The sequence below is a fragment of the Parasteatoda tepidariorum genome, chromosome 5, assembly GCF_043381705.1.
Source record: "Parasteatoda tepidariorum isolate YZ-2023 chromosome 5, CAS_Ptep_4.0, whole genome shotgun sequence".
NCBI classification, from domain to species: domain Eukaryota; kingdom Metazoa; phylum Arthropoda; class Arachnida; order Araneae; family Theridiidae; genus Parasteatoda; species Parasteatoda tepidariorum.
In genome coordinates this window covers 90766756-90786259 of record NC_092208.1, presented here as the reverse complement: position 1 = coordinate 90786259, position 19504 = coordinate 90766756, and the positions used below count along the sequence as shown (strand labels likewise).

The following is a 19504-nucleotide window of genomic DNA, read 5'->3' as shown; positions in this document are numbered from 1 at the left end:
TATATATATATATATAACACTACTTGATTTTTAGAGCAAATCAAGTAACCGTAAAGAAAATTATTAAATAAACAGTAATTCTGTAATAAGTTAGTCTAACAAGAATTCATAAAACTGTAATTTAAAAGCATAAAAGGTGAAAAAAATATTTTATCTTTTAAAAAAATTAGAGAAAATAAAACAATTAACCTACCTCTATTAATAATTACTATTCTTTAACAATATGTATTTATCTCTGGTTACAAAAGGAATCAAATTAGGAACCTTTTATTAATACTAGTATTACATTAAGGTACTACATTAAATTTAAAGTTTTTTAATTTGTTATTTAATTTAATATCTTGCCATTAAAGGTTTCTTTGTAACAAAAATTGTTCTCTTTTAAAATTAAAATAAAATGTAGACCCTAAAATTTTTTAACTAAGTACTATCTTAAGAAGCCCATAAAATCCCAATTAAACCCACGAATGTTGTTTCTTTTTTATTTTATTTTTTAATGAAAGCACAGGCTTTTTTTAATTCTGGCATAAACGGAAAAAAACTTTAAAAGTATAACCTTGAGCTGTCTCTTGATTCACTTGTTTGGAGGCAGTTACAATCTGCTCTAAACATTGATGCCATTCTGGTTTTTCAGTCTGACTTTCAAGTTGAGGCAGAGTAATGTTCTCAGCAATGTTCCTCTTTATTGTTCGCTGAAATTGAATTTTTTTTTAAACTATCATGTATAAATACACACTCAAGCAAAGAGAGAGTAATAAAACAAAAAATTTTCAACATCGAAATTTTTTTCGAACTTTTAATGTATCAACTTAAAAAAAAAAGTTTGAAACTAATGAAGTTACTTGATAGTAATACTACAAAATATGCTCAGTAGTATGGTGTTAATATGACATAAAATTTTTATTCTGACTTATTGTCTAAAACTCCATTTGCATAGTAATGCATCGTAAAATAAGGTATCATTAATCGTGCGTGTAAAAAAATACTAGTAATAATAATCATACAAGGAAAGAGTAGAAATCATAAACAACAGCTTAATTAGTTTACTAATTCTATCTAGCGCGATTTTTCTAAATTTTAATTAAACTATAACCCTTCCAGTTGATTCCTTTTTCAGATTTTTTAATCTTTTTCTCGTGCTTATACCCAAAACTAGGAACTATTTTGGCAAAGGTACCGATGTAGAAATTTTCTCCAAACTTTATCCCATTTGGACTATGTTATTCTGAAGCTCTCTGAAGTGAGAAGCTTATTTCTTGTTTATTTCCCACAAAACAGTTTGACGAAATAATAACTTTATTGATTTAGGAAATTTTAACTGACGCAGCACTAAAATATTTCAAAATTGTGACCTGCCAAAAATTAAGTTAACTTTAGTTTCAGAAACAGGAACATCAGAGAGGGGTCATACGAATATCTAAATCAAATCAAGACACTCATAAAAAACAATTTCTACGTGAAAGTAACATGATGATGATCAAACCTTTCTTTGAAATCCACTCATTCTTAATATTTGACTGAAAATCCCGTCTTTAAATAAAATTATACAAACAGGAAAAGCTTATAAATGCTTCCAGCGTTGTGTTGTCATGACAACAGTTGAATGTATTTATATCTTTACTCCTAATAATATTTGTAGCTTTTAGCTTATATTTATGTGGCTGTAAGCTTATAATTGCATTTATTTTACAATACTAGCATTTTGAAAGAACAGTAATAGACAGCTGGAAACGAGACTAATAATTATATCAAGTTAGTAGGGCCAAAATAAGTATCTCTGGACGGTCGGGCAGAAATAATATCCTGTCTTCTTCTGTGCCGATTAAAAAATGGAGACCTCGTGGTGACAAAAATAATGGTTTAATTACAAGATATACGAAAGCTTATGGTGCGAATTAATCCAAAAGTAGCCCTTAAATTATAAAAAGTTGTTCTCAAAAGTATAGTAAGCTAAGAATCAATTAAATCAGGCAGTAAATCTGAATCAATGCGAGCTACAAACAAGTCATTTTGATGCAAAAAAAGGTCCGAATCTGCCTGTCGTAACTTTCCTAAAGTCGGTGCAGTCAGTGTGCGTAATTAGTGTAGTGTGTAAACTCTGTTATTATAATTTGACTGAATATCTCTGAAAGAAAACACTGTTGGTTTTTTCTAATTGTTTTTATGAACTGGTTTTACGATCTTGTGCGTAAAAGATTGAATATGGTCAGAACCACGTGAAATTTTTTACAATTGTCTCATAGGAAGGTTACATACTTCTTCTGTTTTTATGGAAGTAAGATAAAAAAGTTTCTATACAACTTATGTTGATTTTAGTATTTACTATTCTTCAATATTACCTCTTTACTATAATACATTTACTTATTCATTCATACTGCTGAAGGTTTCTTTCTGCATTTATGATGTTAAAAAACTGCATTTTTTGCAAATATTCTTTAATTCTACTGACTTTCTGAGATAAATGAGGAGTTATAATTCAAAGTTATGCATTTAACTTCCATTGACTATTGCATTAAAAACTGTTAGCAATAAATATACACAAACATATAAAAGCCTTATTAAATATATATTTGGAAGCAAGTTAGTAGAGTGACAACTTTATTTTCTGATCATATTTTTGAAAGATTTCCCGAACTCTGTTATTTATTATCCCTTGATTCTTGTGTGTTATTTTAATGGTAAATTATTTAAAGCCTGTTATAATGTTGAAAATAGCAGACAAGAAGGTAAATATATAAGGTTTGACAGAATAGTAAAATAGAGACTGACCTACTTTTTTAAATTTTGTAGAAGCTGCTTTAATATGCTTTCGTTTGCACAAATTTTGCTGACTAGGACCATTCTTAATGCAAAAAACTGTAGTGTGTCGTAGATTAATCGAAACAGTTTGTATGCTAGATGAAATGAGACTTTCATGTTTTATATTAATAAAAATTCTGCTTTGTTATGTGGACATTCTCATATAAATCATTATTTTTAGTTTTCAAAAAAATTCTTCATTTAATTAAGTAAGAGTTTCTCGTTTATTCTGACAATTCCTGAATTATATTAGCAGGGGTCTGTCCAGACATTTTGTGAAAGGTCTGTTTTTGTAAAATTGTGAAAAAATTACTCGTAATTTTTTGAATATAAAATAAAGGTTAAGTCACATTCTTTCAAACAGGGTCCGGCTTTTATGAATTTGTGCAAATAGGGTCCTGTTATTGCAAAAATCTTTTTTAAAGAGTTTTTAATTTTGTAAATAGATACAAAATTATGCACAACAATGTAAAATGATAATTTAAAAAAATTAAATTTTCAAAAATAAGCAGCCAGCAATTGGGATATCTAAAGTGTTACAACCATTACGTTTTAATTATCTCCCCATTACGTGTTAGTTTAAATTTTAAATGGTTTTAAAAAATGTTTTTGTACCTATCAATATTTTCATTGCATTTTTTATCCTTAATTTTTTTAAGACTACTGTCAGTTCACGACTATCTTTGCTTGCTGCTGGAGCCATAGACTTTTGTCCCAGTGAGAATAAAATAACGTCATCAACGGATTCTGACGGACGTTTAACTGCCATATTCACTCCAAAAGATTTTCAGAAGCATCTTGTTGATCAAAACAAGAATTCTTTAAGTAAGTATACCAAGTTGTGAGTGTCTCCTAGATCTCTAGTTGTATTCTACAGTGATTCAGTATTTCTGCCTTGGTGACTCTATTTTTGTAAAAATATTTAGCACAATTTAAATTTTTGTAAAAGAAGTATATATATTTCAAGACAGTGTTTCCATTACAGAAAAATAATGAGAGAGAATTTCCCGCCCTTGCTCAGAAACAGGGTGAGATTTCAAAAAGTTAAGTGAGATTTGCAAAAATTTAAAAAAAAACACGAATAGACTTGGAAAAAAATATTTCATTAATTATAATACATTTTTATAATCTAATTTTTAAAGTATTGAATATTTTTGCTGCATCATCATATGGAAAATGTTCTATATATACTTTTTCGTCAGCTTTTCTCATTAGGTTGCTCAGATGTTTATCAGTCATTTGTCTATGATATTTTGTCTTAATTCGGTTTTGAGTGCTAAATGACCTTGCAACAGATGTTGAACAATTCGGAATCACTAAGTAAATTTGTAGCATTGAAAAAATCTGAACGTCTTACATGAAGAAATCTTACCTTCGGTGAACACGTAGTTGCAGAGAAATGTGTTCTGAAAGGAGTTCCGTCATTCGGAGGGGGGGGGGCATTGTGTTCTGCTGTTCGCACCGGTTCTGAACAATACTGGTAAATAGGGAAGCTAGATAACAAGGATCGATGTTGAAAATAATAAAAGATCAAGGTAGAAAAGTGAAACGGATTTTATTCAAAATGGCAGAAGACGAAATTTTTTCCAAAACTCGCTAGATTCGCGCATTTTGAAATTGATTAATAGAGTGTGTAATCTCGCGTTATTCATTTTTGAATGCGAGAAATAAGGGGGATTCTCGCTCTAGTGAAAACACTGCATAAAATGTATTTCTAATATCAAGTTTTAAAAAAATATTATATTAAATATTTAATACAAACACAAACAGTACATATTTCATAACTAACTTATTAAGTTGTGTAAAATTTAAAAATGAATGTGCAGCCCTGTTCAAAATATAATTCAATTTGTGTATTGAATTATTCTTTGGGAAGATATCGCTCAATAAAAAGATAAGTTCCAATTTGTTTGTAAAAATGTGACACTTTTCTGTTAGGTGCATATTTTTTTTATGGACTTTATTATGTTTTGTGTTGAAAAAAATAGTTACTGGTTTATGGAAGATTGACAAAAAAAATTATCTCTTTTTTTTTTTTTAATTTTTACTATTGATATTGCTTTTGAGAAGGTAACTATTTTATTAATGAGATTTATTAAAAATTAGTGAAAGTGGCATGTCTTAATCTGTGTTTTTTCTTTTTAAAAATAGTATTGTCTCACATAAATTTTTAGTCTTTTTATCTATCTCTCACTCTAACCTTAACTTGGTTAAGATCAGGTATCTATTTGACAAACAATAGTCAGGAAAATAAAAAATAATCATTACTTGTTTACCATTATCTGATCTACTGAAAGTTCATATTTTTATTCATTAAATGTCAACAGCAATTCGGTTTTTGTCATTATTTCAATTTTTATATGTATTTGTAACATGATTAGATAAATATACAAATATATTTTAAACATTGAATGACCATTGTGCTATTAAATATATTAATAAAGAAATTTGACCGACAAAGTAAGAACAAAAAATTATTTAACTTTTTTTTTTTTTTTTATGGTTATAATTTGTACAGAGCTTTTAAGTGTAATATCTTACTTATTGAAAAAATTATTTTATGCTGTGGAAAAATTGCAAATCTGTTAATAGGTAACTGTTTCTTTTTCTTTTCTCCCCGTTCTTTGCGCACATTGTAAATCTTGGGTATCATTAAAACTTTTTGATTTATTGATTTTTTCAGATAATGGCTATATTACCTTAAATGGAAATAAAGAACAATCTTTTGTTAAAGCTAATGAGGAAAGGATCAGAACAAGCAGTTATAATGGCAAAGTTGTAGAAGATGGTATGATGATTTTAAATTTTTCATAGTTTAACACATTTCTACTAATGAACAACTTGTTTTTGAAACAGCTTTGCTCTTTTAAAATTTTACGTGCGAAAATATAATATCTACTGCAGTGGGAAGTCGCGTATCCGGAATCAGTGGGACTTTTGGTAGTCCGGATATTAGATTTTTCCGTATAATAGACCCCCAAGGTGAACAAAACTTGAAATGATCAAATAAACGATCTGAATCTAAGAAGCAAAAAATTAATAAACATTATTTTTCGGGCAATAATGTTTTAGTATTAGAATGATATCTAATCAATCAAAAACAAAATATTAGAAAATAATAATTATTGCTTAAAATATAGAAAACGAAACAAAAAATTGACAGTTAAGAAAACATTAATTGCTCTCTCCACCATTTTGAACTAGAAGGAATCAAGTGAGAAGGGGAAATTCCTGTCATTCATTAAGCTGAGTAGGTGGAGAAGAAAATTAATTTCCTCCTTACTTGTTATTCAAGTTGAGGGTGGGGCAGTGACAAATTCTTATTTTCTCTCCCATCATCCCAATCAAGCATAAAGGTGCTGCATGCTGATTGGGTTCCCTTTTTTTTTTCCTTGTGTGACTGAAAGTGACTCCCCCTCCACTTTAACATTTGATATGTTTACCCTTTTTCAGAGTATTTCTTCTTCCCCTGACACTCTAATAAAATAGTTCCAAGAAATGCCTCTTTTACAGCTGCATGGGAACGAAGGGGGGGAGGGGACTCAGTTGTGCTCTTTTGAAAACAAATCTCCCCCCTTTCCTGCATTCCTGAGGAGGAGCCTTGTTTATGCTTACGGTCTTGGGAGGTCTTCTCTTCCCCTTTCTGTTGATTTATGGGTTTAATGCATGAATCACTAGAAGCTGGAAAAAGAAAAAAGCGTGTGTCCAAAGACTTTTTTTTTTAAGAGAGGGGGAAAGAATAGATGTTTATTTTGATTGTTAAAAAGTGTCCCGGAAATCGACCCTTCCGGAAAAGGGACGTCTGGATATGGGACGTTACACTGTATTTCAATTATGATCTGATTAATTTCCTGCAGATATATTCAGGGTATCCGCACACCTGGAAAGTCATGAATTTCAGTATTGAGCAAAATTTGTCATGAAAGGTCATGATTGCTATTTTTTTTAAAAAATTCATGGAAAGTCATGAATTAAGGTCTCCCAGTGTTGCAAGTGCTGCGCCGATCCGCGCCAATTGTGGAAACCTGCGCCTACATGCTCTGAATTGAAGATTGCGCTGATCTGCGCCAAAGGGGATATTTTCCCCTAGGTATCGCCAAGCCGCAATTTTTCGGCAACCAAGCTACTGCCATGTGGGGGGTTGCTCTGGATTCAGTGGGAAGGATTCTTGCATTTTGCAAGATATTCTCAATTTCAGGTTTCATTTTTCACTCTCTGAAATGGAGCCGAAACTTCCCTCGAATTTTTCGGGGACCAACTAAACGTTGTCAAATTTTGATAGCAAAAGAAAATTTTATTTCTCTTGTTAGTTTCATCGTTATTGAAGTGCCATCATCTTCGTCAATGGCAAACTAATGGCCTTCTTGCTCTATTTCATTCATAGAATGGTACCCATGATCTTGGAATTAACTTGGGGACCATTCACTAAGTACATGTTTTCATGTTGATCCTCAGTGCAGTCAAGAATCACAAAACTTCATAACCTCAAGATTTCCATCTCCCTTTTATTCATTTAATTAAATAAAGATAAGAATTTATTGAGTTTTTATATGTAAATTTTTATCTGAGGGACCATCCACAAATTGCATATTGTTTTTAAACATTTATTTTACTTTATTACTTTCTTTTACTAATATTTTTTTTTACTTATTGCATTTTATTATTGTGTTATTGCTTTCAAAATGTTCAGTGCTCTTATTTTGTTTAAGGAAAAAACTTAATAATATTTAGAGGCAAGATTTTAAATAAGTATGAAGAGGGGCTTTCAGAATTTTTAAAGCAGCAAAAAAAATCTTTCAGATTTGTCATTCAAAAATTCATCTCTTAATGATTTGATTTAAAACAATTATAATTATTTTCAATTATCACAGATTTGTTAAATATGTGTGTAGGGACAATATAATAATTTACTTCTGGCAAAATTTCTTTAGCTTCAATACTCATTGTATTTGCATTTAAAAATTATGTAATTTTTTTTAAATCATTTCATTAATCTTGTTTTAATTCTTTTTATTAAATATGCTCCAAATCTTTGTTTCGCTGCTCCAAAATTACATTTTTGTTGCTCCGAAACCAGGTTTTGCCACTTGCACCACGGGTCTCCGAAAAATCTAATTTTTAAAATGGAATCCCCCCCGCCCCGATTTCATCCTGTTCCGAATATCTGAATTCCTAACAAAATCACCACTCAGGCATATTTTAATTGAATATAAAATGATTTTATCGTGTTCTTTAAAAAATATGGTGTTCTTTCAAAAAATGAAAGAAAAAACATTTCTAGAGCTAATTATCTTTTAAACTTTTCTGTGATTTAAGAATTTTTATTATTTATTTTTATCAATTTAAAATTCTAGTTAAAGCAAACCAGTCATTGGCCAATTTTTTTTTTCGAAATGAGAACAGAAAAATCAGGAGTATTTCTTTCCTTTCAGATGAACAAGAAAAGTATCTTTAGAAAAAATTATTTGCTTTTGTATTTTTTTCAACTATTTTATTGTTTCAACCAGGGTTGGCAAGGTTTAGGACGGAATGGATTAATCCACGGTTTAAACCGTCCTGTCCAAAACCCCTTTGTCTTAAACTGTCCAGAACCCTTTTACTCAAATTATGTCACAATTTTATCTGAACAATATTTAATAAACATAGAACTACAGTAGAACTCCAATTATCTGAACTCCAACTATCCGAATCGCTTTCAGAATTCCTATGGAAATACAGTAAAAAGATAAGTTTCTCTTTTTTTTTTCTTTTCTTATATGAATAAACTAAAATGTTAGTAAAGCCAAGGAAAGATTTACGCAGAGAAAGTTTACTGGATAGGACAAAGATAAATAAAAGGAATAACAAAGGAGGAGGAATCCAGTCACAAAAGAGCACATGGGAGACTGTATGAATAAGGATGTTAGTTGTGGAATGTTATCTTAGGAATGTTGTTTGTTGACAAAGAAATGTGAATGCTAGAGTCAAAATGTCAAAAAACTTCCCCTATTTTATAAAAACCAATGCAAAGCTAGGATGACTGCAGCACTGTTTACAGAGTAGTACGATTCATTCCTGAAGTGAAAAAACGCCAAAATTCTCTTGGAAAAGAATGAAGTCCTGTGCTTTTGATTGTTGATAATGCACCAACTAATCTACAGAAGAATTGTTAGAAAGAGGAAATGGCCAATTTAAAACAATCTTTTTGCCACCAAACGTAACAAGCTTGTTGCAACCAATGGACCAATCTGTTATTGAAACAATGAAGCCTCTTTACCGAAGACAACTTTTAAGGAAGCTTTTAGTAGAGGGAAAGGATGAAGAAGGTGTGTTGGATAACCACAAAAAGATATATTTGAAAGATTGGTACATGGTTGCGGAGGCTTGGAATTTGGTTAAAGATGCCTCATTAAGACGTGCATGGAACAAGTTAAAAGGCGTATCAACTAAAGAAGGGAAGGAAAAAGAGAAAAGGGGGAAAAAAGAAGTTAACGAGAAAAAAAAAAGGGAAGAGACAGAAGATGAGGATGCCGTATCTCTTGAGGAATTCAGAAACATATTTTTGAAAATTCCTGGATGTTCAGATGTCAGTGCTGAAGATATAGGAGAGTGGATGGCGTGTGATTTATCAGACTGTGGATTTCAAATTTTAAATGATGATGAATTTATTGAAAATGTGATGGAGGAAAGTGTCGATGAAGAAGATGACCCTAATGCTGAAATTGAGGAAAACACAGGGCCGTCAGCAAGTGAAGCATTTGCTGGCCTTGAAACTGCATTGAAGTGAATGGAGCACCAACCCGAGTGTGACTATTTGCAACTTCTCACTGTCAACCGAATGTGCGACTTAGCTGCCCGAACCGGGTGAAGACAGTTAAACAGCTTACTTTAACTGAGATGTTCAGCATGTAATAACTTTCATTTACTGCAAGGTATGTACACATTATTCATAAAAAGATCTCTTTCCTTAAAAACAGTTCTTTTCCCTCATTTCCACTATACATACAGTAATTATTTAAAATAAGCATTTTTTTTAAAAAAATTCCAATTATCCGAATTTTTGATTATCCGAATGGGGTCCGGTCCCAATTGTTTCGGATAATTGGAGTTCTACTGTAATAACATATTGATAATTAGATATACTAGAGAATATTTGTTTTTAAAAGTAAAATGTTTTATTAATATTGTTTGACTCTTCAATTTAAACAAAGGAAGATTAATCAGTAATCAAATTCAATTGGTCCTCTCATTCAATAGTACATAACTGAAGTTTGGCCTTGCCATACAGGTTAAAATATTAGGGTCCAAGTGCTTGGTTCGTCATAAACAGGTTTATTTATCTGTAGTACTATTCAAGAATACTTTATTTCATTCATGTTCAATTCTTTTAGCATAGTGGTGATACATCACCAGTGTCAGTAACTGAAACTGATGTTATGCCCTTCAAAACTGTTAATACATTTTTCAGTTACTTTATATTTTCAATTTAAACTAATATATTTATATTTAAAAACAATTTTTTTTAAAATAGATGTCTTTTTTATCATCCTGTGATGCAGAAATTATAAAATTTTTTTAAAAAAATATTGTGAAAAATAAAAGGTTAATTTTTGAACAAATTTAGTATTTTTTTTAAGAAAAATTATTATTTTTTAATATTGCCATATTTATCCTTATGCAAAAATATTATTTATCAGTATTAAAAGCATATTTATATTTAAAGGATTAGGTATTCACTTTTGTTGTTCAATGAATTGTGGAGCTTCAAAAATTATAAACCTTTTCCTATTATATTATATTATTTTCTTTTAATAAGTTATAGTAAATTGTATAAAAAATATCAAATATTTATTGATACATGTAATTATTATGTGTACAATGGTTACACCTATAGAATTTTTACCTTTTACCAAAGTTCAAGGTTTTGGACACTTTAAGACAGTTTAACCCAGTTTAGGACAGTTTTACCCAGTTTAGGACAGTTTTACCCAGTTTAAGACAGTAAAACCCACGTGTCCTGTCCAAAACCAGTTTAGGACGTCCAAAACCCCAACCCTGGTTTCAACTCTTTCTTTACTCTGTTTTTTAAATTAAAAATCTATAAATAAGAAGATGCAGAGTATAGCAGTTTTGGTTATACCTATCATTTCAATTAATGTTATTATAATGCTTTTTTAATTTATTTGCTGCGTTTTTATCGGAGAAAATAGTAACTTCGTTAAGTCATGAAAAATTCTTGGAATTAGTCATGGAAAAGTCATGAATTTAAAAATCTAAAATCATGCAGATACCCTGAATATTTCATCCGTAACAGACTAATTAAGAGTATGATTTAGTGACCTAAGCAGGACAATAAGAAGTGCATCCTTTGTATAAAGAAATTCCTAGCCTTTGATAATTAACTGGGCTGATTTCATTTTTATACCTTAATTTTGTGGAGAAACACTGCAGCATTTATGATTTAAAACTTACAAATTTTGGCATGCGCTGCGTATTGAATAGGGCAGCCTAGCCTTTTAGAAATTTGAAATTAGTAAAAAAGAATGCTCCTGATTGTTTTGTAGTATAATTTTGCTCAAAACAAGTTTTATTTCATTTAATTATTATTAATATTTTTTTTAATTATTGTAAGGATTTTTTTTCTTTAATAATTTTATTTAATAATATTTAGGAATTTCAAATCAAATTACGATAAATCGGCGTGGGGCGATTGTTCTCTTAGGTATAATTTTGCACCTTGTAAAATTCTTTTAATCCATTTATTGTATTTTGATGCCTTATCTTTATTATAAATCTTAAGCACATTATTTACATGAAATTAAAGTATTTTAAATTGATATTCGTTTACGTAATGACGATTGTGCTGCATTTGAAACATTTTTATGAAAATTATTGATTCTCAGAATATCTGCTTTGAAGTAAGACTGCATATATTAATTTATTGTATATTTAATGATTTTATGTATAGCTTATAATTTAAAGCAGATGCGTTAACTCCTTGATCGTTCACACGGTAAAATTTTGTGCGGCATATCCGATGCCGATGGGGAAGCTTTTTGATCAAATTTTATGCTTTCGGTGTTATCTCTACCAAATTACGGTGCATTTAAAGTTAAGGCAATATTTTTCCTATTCGTTCTGTAAAAATATCCGTTGTATGAGTTGATATAAGGATACTGGACTGCATTTTTAACGCAAGTAAAAGAATTTTTTAAGAAAAGGCAGGTCAAATGTTAACTGTATGCAATATTTTTGTATACATTGATTGAGAAGAATAAATTACGTATTTACCATTAATTACAAATAATAAAGTGGGGTGAAAAAAGTAAATATTTGAATTTCGAAATACTTTTGTGCAAAAAAGTTGCTTGTTGTAATGAGAAAACTAAATCTGAAATATGGAATGAAAACTAATACTTCAGTTTACCAGTTTTTCATATTTTCTCTGCGAGTTAATGAGATTTCCAAGTAAAGATGGTTGTATGTCGAATTCCAACTGTATCCTACCCAACCATCTAATTTTTTTCGTGGAATATCTATATTAATAGTTATATACAATAATTTTCATTGGAGTTGCTTACTGTCAGGGGTCGCATTCCCCCTAAAATTCATAAAATTCCTAAAAGTATGTGCAAACCCTAAAATTCCTAAAAATCTGATAAAATTTTGTTGGTGTTCCTAAAAAATTAGAGTTATAGGCTAAATATAAATAAAAAAGCAATAATCTAAAATATAAGAATTTAACTACATTAATTAAAACTGTTTTAATTTTGCCACATGGGAATTCTGATCCTGAGAGAGGTTTTTCGATAAATAAAGCAATGCTTAATGTGAGTCACCATGAGAATACTATTATGTCTCTTAGACTAATCAAAGATACCATTCGAAATTATGGAGGAGTGTTGAATATCACCACAACACTATTGTGGGCAGTAAAAGAATCTCACAAATCATATCAAGAATATTTTAGAAAAATGATCCTGATTAATTTGTTTTTCTCTAACTTCTAATATAAATTGCTGATTTGAAATCTAATAATATCACACAATAATTTTTCTTAATAAAGTAAGGTAAAGGGTAATAATAAAGTAATTGTAATAATCTTCTGTTATGTAATAAACTACCGTGTGATCTGTTTTTATCCTAGCAAAATCATATATTACCCCTAAAATTTACCTAAAATTTTTTGAAAAAAGTTCCTATAATTTTAAAAAAAACTTTGCTGCTACCCCTGTACTGTATTAATGTTCAATTTTCTCTATCTTCTAAAGTCTGATTTTTTGGAGAAACAGTGTTCATTCTAGGCCTTTAAAAAAACAAGGCACTAGAAACTGGAAAAGACATTGTTACAAATATTTGCTTAACTAAAGACCCCAAAAAACATTCAAAGTTTTAATTTTATCTTTAAAAAATCCTTTTTTTTTTAATTATAGTTTAAATTAAAAATAATTCCTTGCTTAAATTCTCACATTCTATAAATTAGTTTTAAATGAGCATAATTCTTGAATTTCAAAAATGTTGCATGTCGTAATAATAACTTATTAAAAATATTGGGATTTTGAAAACGGTGTTGAAGTGAATGAAAAACCGGTTAGTAATTGTAATATCAACAACACTAAGATCTAGATCAGCTAAACCTCTTTTCCCAAAAAATCAGAATTCAAATGTGTTGTAGATATTTAAACAGAAAAAAAAAACTCAGCAATGCAGTAAGTGAAAAAATTTTACTCCATTGAAAATGTTTGTTAAAAAAATTATTACTTAAAGATGAGATTTTCAAGCCATAACAGCGAATTAATTAAAATGGAATTGTCTCGAATTGAATGCTTCTAAAAAACAACAGCTCAAGTTCAAAATTCGCAAATTATAATAACGTATTAAATGTATTTTGAAATTTAAAGAACCATGGGAAAACTATTAAAAATTAATGATAGCCAAATAAATTTTTTCATAAATTAGAGTGGTACATAATCAGGTTTGAAGGCTAAACAGAGCAGAAATCTTTTGTTCAAAGGGCAAACATGGTGGCCTGCTTTGCAAACCCTGTCTAGAATAAGCACATTTCCATTTTGCCTTTAAAATCAGAAACTTCTCTTTTTTTTTAAAGAAAAATTTATCTTTGCAGGAAAATCCTATATAACTTTAAATGGAGATAAAGGAAAAACATTTGGAAATCCACATAAAGATAAACTTGGGAATAATAATTGCAATGACAAAACTGCTAAAGATGGTAATCCTATTTTATAACCTTTTCTTTTTTACCTAAATTCTTTCTTACTGTAAGAACATTGGTACCTAACAATATTAAACTTTTGAGTTACAGATAACAATTTTTTTTCCTATATTTTTATTGAAGCAGAACAGGGGTCTTTTTAGAAGAAATTTTGGTCCTTTAACGAACCCTTTGCAAAATATCTTTCCGTAAAAACGGACCATTCACGAAATAATTTATCTTTTAATTGCACTCTTTACAAATTTGTTTATCTTCATTATTGTTTTGTTAATCGAATAAACACTTCCCGAGAGAAGAAGAAAACGAAAGACTGTTCAAAATGAACTAAGTTTTCCAATTTCCCTAAGTTTAAATTCCAAATGTAGTATTCTAAGAAAATATTTCTGATGTTGCAAACATCATGTGCACATTCTTATTGATATTAAATGATATATTATTTTGTAAATAAATAAATGATCAATTTATATTTATTCATAAAATTAATTGAGCATTATGTAAATAAAAATTAATTTCAGGCAATTTTTTAAATAAAATATTATACATTTAAGAATTATTTAAATTTACTTAGTGCATAACACATTAAAAGTGATACATAACTAAATTGTGTTATTTAAAATATGTCAATTGAAATTATTAAAAATGTGAGTGATTTTGTTTCCATTATTCGTCCGAAATGAATATTCTGCATTGAGCAGTAGAGGCTAAATACCAAATATTTGTATGTTGCATCTCTAAGGTCCCTATTTACACAAATTCACAAAAGCAGGACCTTGGTTGAAAGAATGTGACTTAATGCTTATTTTATATTCACAAATAATGAGTAGTTTTTTCACAATTTTACAAAAACAGGACCTCTCACAAAATGTCTAGACAGACCCCTGCAGTATGTATTCTTTCTAGGCAATGTGTTCATATTATATATAGATATATATGTTATCATTTATGAATATTTTTTTCCCCTTAAAATGAGGATTTTATTTAGAAATTGATCAATTTGTATCCTCCTGAAATTCTGATGTTTGTTTTTTTTTACAGGAAATGCCTACATAACATTAAATGGAAATAAAGAAAAATGTCTAGTAGTTAATGCCAACAAGGAAAAAAATGTAACTATCAACAGCTGTAAGGAGAGAGTTGTGGAAGATGGTATTCCCATTCCAAAGCAAATTATTTATTCTGGAAAGATCCAATTAAGTTGGAAGCAACCACGTAAGATTGGTGCTGGTTTGGAGAATATGGGAAACACATGTTTCATGAATACGGTTGTTCAATGCCTAACCTACTGTCCACCTCTTGTCAACCATCTTTTGTATGATTCTGATCATTCCTCAAAATGTTAGTATATTTCCTCAATTCTTATCATTTATAGTAGTTGTGCCTAACAAGGTGCTTGAAAATTGCTTAACAACCCATGACCTAAAATGTTATTGTATGCTGTCAGGGAATCCTTACCATTATGGACTGGCTGTACCAATACTTTTATTTAATCAAAACTATCTTAATTTTATGCTTCGTGGAGGGTCCAACCTACCCAGTGTTTTCACCACAGCGCGAGAACGCGAGAATCTCGCATATTTTTTTCTTTTCTCGCATTAAAAAATTATTATCGCGAGAAATTCGCGCATTCGATAAATCNCACCCATTTTTTTCTATGATGAAAACACTGAACCTACCTTAATAAGTTATTATCCATAGAAAATAATTTATATCTGAATGAGATAGCTCATAAACGATAATAGTTGTTAACGAAAATAGCAATAATGAAAATGGTTATTTAAATGATTACGAATGACTCATAGTATTCCAAAATATGGTTACAATTAACACCATAAAACAATATTTATAGCAGAATGCCGATACCAGTGAAGCTCAAAATCGCCAACGACATCAACACTCTTAATGATTCTTTTCAAACATTACATTGAATTGAAGTCTCTAAGTAGATGCTTTATCGACATTTAATCATTTGTCGATAAATTTATAGAGTTAATCAAATTGTTTACCAAATAATTTTATAAGGATGAAACAACTGTTTCTAATGCAATCATTATAAAATATAAAATTACGACAGGATCGATTCAAATGCTCGTAATATTTCCATATGAAGACCAGCTCGCTATGGTGACAAGACCACTTGCTGTTTTGAATTGTTATATTTCGCCTCTAGGCTAGTATTTACAGCAATACTCAGTGCAATTGGCTAGTATTTACAGCAACATTCGCTGCTATCAATCATGCGAACACAGTGTTTTTATCATAGAAAAAAAATGGATGAGAATATCTCGCCCTTTCTCAAAAACAGGGTGAGATTTCAAAAAGTTAGGTGAGATTTCTAAAAACTAAAAAAAAACACAAAAACTCTTGGGAAAAAAAATCATTTCTTTAATTATAATACATTTTTAAGGTCTTCTATTTTTTAAAGCATTGAATATTTTTGGTGCATCATCATAGAAGATTTTGCCTTTACAAGGTATTTGTCCATCTTACATTAGCACATAAAAAATTTGAATGTCTTACATGAAGAAACCTTACCTACGGTAAACATGTGGTTACAGAGAAATTAGTTCTGAAAGAGGTTCCGTGGTTCGGAGAGATGGTGTTCTGTTGTTCTTAAAGGTTCTGAACAATACTGGTAAATAGGGAAGCTAGATAACGGGGCAGATGTTGAAAATAATGAAATATCCGGGAAGAAAAGTTAAACGGATTTTATTCTGAATGGCATAATTCGGGGCTTTTTACAAAATGCAAGAAATTCGCGAATTTTGAAATTGGTTTATAGAATGTGCGAATTTCTCGCGGTAATCATTTTTTAATGCGAGAAAAGAAAAAAATATGCGAGATTCTCGCACTGTAGTGAAAACACTGCAACAGTTGTGCACTTTGTTTAATTTTTTTTTTTTTAATTTGTTATTTTAACGTTAAATGTGGGTCTTAGTATGTAATGACCAACTCGCTACAATGGCAATAATGCCTGCTATTTTGAATTTTTATTTAACAAACTTTTACTGTATGTGCTTATAATCACGGAGTGCTAATATCTTCTTTTTTTTTATTCTTGTAGGCACTATCACCGGATTTTGTATGATGTGTGTTCTCCATAGACACATTAAAAGAGCTTTAGATAACTCTAATGATGTCATTAGGCCTACTGAATTGTTTCAAAGACTAAGAAGTAAGATTATTAGTCAACATATGAGAATGAAATTTCAGTTACACATTCGTAATTAATAAAATAAAAAACTATGTTTTAATTTTGCAGCAATAGCAAAGCACTTCCAACATGGTCGACAGGAAGACGCTCATGAATATCTTCGCTACGTGATCGATAATTTGTGGCGGTCGTGTTTGTTGCAGAATAATTTTCATTCCAAGTAATTATTTCTTTTTTTTTAACCATATTTTCTCATTTGAATATGTACAGCAGAATTAATGCAGGAATTGGTAATATTTTTGATTTAAAAAATTTTTCAATTTTACCTTTGATTGTTAGTTTTTGTAATAAATATACTCATAATTGTATAAATTAGTGAATATTCTTTGTTTACGTGACTAAATATAATGAGTTAAGAAAATCAGCAAGAAAATTGCCTAGTTATAATGTTATTTAGAGAGAAAACAGTGTCTAATGTATATCTTTTGGAAAGCTCAGTTTGGCAAATTTGATGATGAAATTTCAGTCCTGGAAACTTCAAGGTTTTAACAGTTAGGACCAGCACTTATGGAGTTACACGAAAATAGTCTCAAATTATTTCGAAAGCTTCAGGATTTCATTGTCAAGCCTTTATAAATAGAAGTGTGCGTCTAAAAAGATAGTAGTTATCTGCTTTTGACTGCCATAGTGTGCTAACCCGAATTACAGTGGTTCTTGTCTCTGTGGACTGTTTTTACAGAGTGGACACCATATTTTTTGAAACCCACTGATTCCTACGAGTAACGTTTGATTGGCCCGCCTCCGATCTTCTAACTCTCCGTCATCTTCGTCAAGGCGATAGGGCCATACTAATGATGGGTGACCAAAGAGATTTTTAAAAACAAGGATTGGGCTAAGCTACAGTGCTTCGATATGTTCCTACGCTACAAGCTGAACAAATTAAGTACAAAAATGCACCTCTGCTTGACAGTTGTCCATGAAGAACTTGACTATTATCTGTTATCTTGTTTGCTTAGAGGTGTTACTTATTTTTTGCTCTTTTACAAAAATGTTTATCCCTTTAATCGTCACAGTTTATAAAATTTGATTGCAAAGACTAGAGGTAGCTATATTAATAAAAATACTATTAGTTGACATTAGGTATTAAAGTTTCACATTGTTAATTGAAATTTACTTTCATTGTCCTAGTTATTTAATATTGGTTTTTTTCCCCTTTTTAAATTTAAAACATTTCTGAACTATTATTTAAACAAAGATACTGTAATTCTTTAGGAATTTTCTTGTTTTTTTTCTAAATTGCACTTTTAATTAACATATTTAATTTTTTAGTGAAGTCTTATATTTCTTTTTTTTTTTTTAAGATATTTATATCTTTCTTTTTCCATTTTCAGATTAGACTCTGCTTCAAAAGAAACAACTATTATAAACCAAATATTTGGTGGATATCATCGAAGTCAAGGTAAGAAATATTAACTCTAAATTAATTACCTTTTTATACATATATGTGTGTACTAAGTTTTTTGAAATTATTTATTTGAGCAACTGAAGTTTTCGAAAGCATTGGATTCCGCATAATCTTCACCTAAATTAAAATCTAAATTTTGTGTTTTTATTGTATTAACAAAATATTTTTTGTCATTATAACAAATGTTTTACAAAGATCATTTTCATTTATGTGCCAGTAATAAATTCAGAATTTTAGAAATTTTTATTTTTTAAACCACTTTTAGTAAGAAAAGAAACAATTTTTCGAATTCTTCAGCTTATCAGTCTATACCAATTTTTCAAATATGAAAAATGCCATTTATAAAAGCTTTCAATGAAATTGAATTAAATGATAAAGTTATTTTAAGTATAGGAATCAATATCATAATAAAGTAAATTTTAGTATGATATAAATTTAGTATGTGCTGCTAAAATTTATTGTAACTCTTTATTCATTATCTTTTTCTTTCTAGTAATATGTTCCAAATGCAAAGAAAGAAGTAATACTTTTGATCATTTCATGGATTTTATATTAGATATCAAGGTAATTATACATTTATTGAGATATTTTATTTACAGAACCCAATTTTATGCGAATAAGTTGTGACCAAACCTTCTGTTGTGTCTTATACAGGAAAAAAAAATACATAATTTACTTTGTTTGTTTACCACAAAAATAATATTGCTCACATATATGCTACAGGGTTCCCACGGTCCTTGAGAGTCCTTGAAAGTCCTTGAATTATTTTTTGCTAAATTTAGGTCCTTGAAAGTGCTTGAAAAACGTCTTAGGTCCTTGAAAAACTTGATAGGTCCTTGAATTTGTCCAATACTGCCGGCGGCCCTTTTTATAAAAC

The 19504-nt window shown here is 29.6% G+C and overlaps 1 protein-coding gene across 2 annotated transcripts in view; it reads left to right on the top strand.

The window, feature by feature from the left end:
- The first annotated feature begins 1777 nt into the window (after positions 1–1777).
- LOC107452396 (ubiquitin carboxyl-terminal hydrolase 42) overlaps positions 1778–19504 on the top strand; it is a 40927-nt gene continuing 23200 nt past the window's right edge. The window contains exons 1-9 of one of the 2 annotated variants that reach the window (XM_016068859.4): positions 1778–2275; positions 3459–3624; positions 5483–5587; positions 13904–14008; positions 15047–15346; positions 17073–17183; positions 17271–17382; positions 18554–18621; positions 19121–19191. In XM_016068859.4, coding sequence (XP_015924345.1) covers positions 2270–2275; positions 3459–3624; positions 5483–5587; positions 13904–14008; positions 15047–15346; positions 17073–17183; positions 17271–17382; positions 18554–18621; positions 19121–19191 — 1044 coding nt within the window. In that variant the 5' untranslated portion in view covers positions 1778–2269. The remainder of the gene's footprint in view (positions 2276–3458; positions 3625–5482; positions 5588–13903; positions 14009–15046; positions 15347–17072; positions 17184–17270; positions 17383–18553; positions 18622–19120; positions 19192–19504) is intronic. The other variant, XM_016068860.4, reaches the window with a different exon arrangement.